General features: G+C 27.8%; 1 protein-coding gene across 1 annotated transcript; it reads right to left on the minus strand.

The window, feature by feature from the left end:
• Positions 1-406: 406 nt before the first annotated feature.
• On the minus strand, positions 407-1060 carry EDI_159640 (uncharacterized protein; the record flags this gene model as incomplete). Its single annotated transcript, XM_001737807.1, has 1 exon — positions 407-1060. One exon carries the CDS (start codon positions 1058-1060, stop codon positions 407-409), a length of 654 nt encoding a protein of 217 aa, XP_001737859.1.
• Between the last annotated feature and the right edge of the window lie 23 nt (positions 1061-1083).

The raw sequence follows: 1083 nt of genomic DNA on the forward strand, positions 1-1083 counted from the left end.
AAAATAGCAGGAATAGGAGGTAAATTATATAAAACAACAAGTACAGTAGTATCTAAAATACTACCAATATCAAAAACAATAACATCAATAATACCTGGTGGACAAATGATTGAAATGGTACTTGATAGACTCCCTAAATGGTATGAAACAAATGGAAAAACACTTACAGAAATAAGTGAAGGAAAGAAAATAAAAGATGTTATTAAAAATTATGGAAAAACACTTTATAATGATGTTATTTTAAATAAAGATAATACAAATCATTATAATTTATCATCATTATCTCCTTTTGAACAACAAAAATTAACAAAATAAAGAAAAAGAAGAATCAATTAATAATTGAGAGGTCATTAGAATTTAATTGTTCTTTTAAACTCTTCAAGAGTCTTTACCTTAAAGTCCCTTTCTATAACAAAGTGAGGACCATACTTTGATAAATCAAAGGTATAGGATTGCCTGCATATAAATATTCATATAAGGCAATCACATCCCTTTTGAACTTCTCATTGGCTGTGCCAATGATTACATCCTTAGGGATTCCTTTCATTCTTATCAAATAATCAATGTCCCCATCTTCATTGGTGAGGACATCAAGGTAAGACTTCTTACCTAGAAAGATAGACTTAATTGCCCAACTTTCTTTTCCATTCACTGGTGGGAAGTCAGAATGGAATTGACCTATGTCATTTCCCACTAATTCACTATTATATTTGATATAATAGGATTCTCTCAATTGAACTAATTTATCTTTTTCAATATGTATACTATCAGTATCCTGATAATAAACATTTATGTTATTATCTTCACATAAGTAAATTAATTCATTCATAATCCTTTTAGACATAGAAAGGATCAATACACCAATAATATTAGGTACATAAAATTCATCCAACTGTTTCTTTGTTTGAAGTACCCAAATATCTGATTCAAACAATTGTTCTCCTGATAAAATATCTTCTAAATTTCTTCTCCAATAGGAGAGCATTTTTGTTCTTGTTCTAAAGATTTTTTTCTCTACCATTATAGGTTTTTGTATTGTTTTACCATAACAGGAATTCATTATTAATTTAAATATTACTTCAC

This window comes from Entamoeba dispar, genomic scaffold (genome assembly GCF_000209125.1).
Source record: "Entamoeba dispar SAW760 scf_1105229460825 genomic scaffold, whole genome shotgun sequence".
Taxonomy (NCBI): domain Eukaryota; phylum Evosea; order Mastigamoebida; family Endamoebidae; genus Entamoeba; species Entamoeba dispar.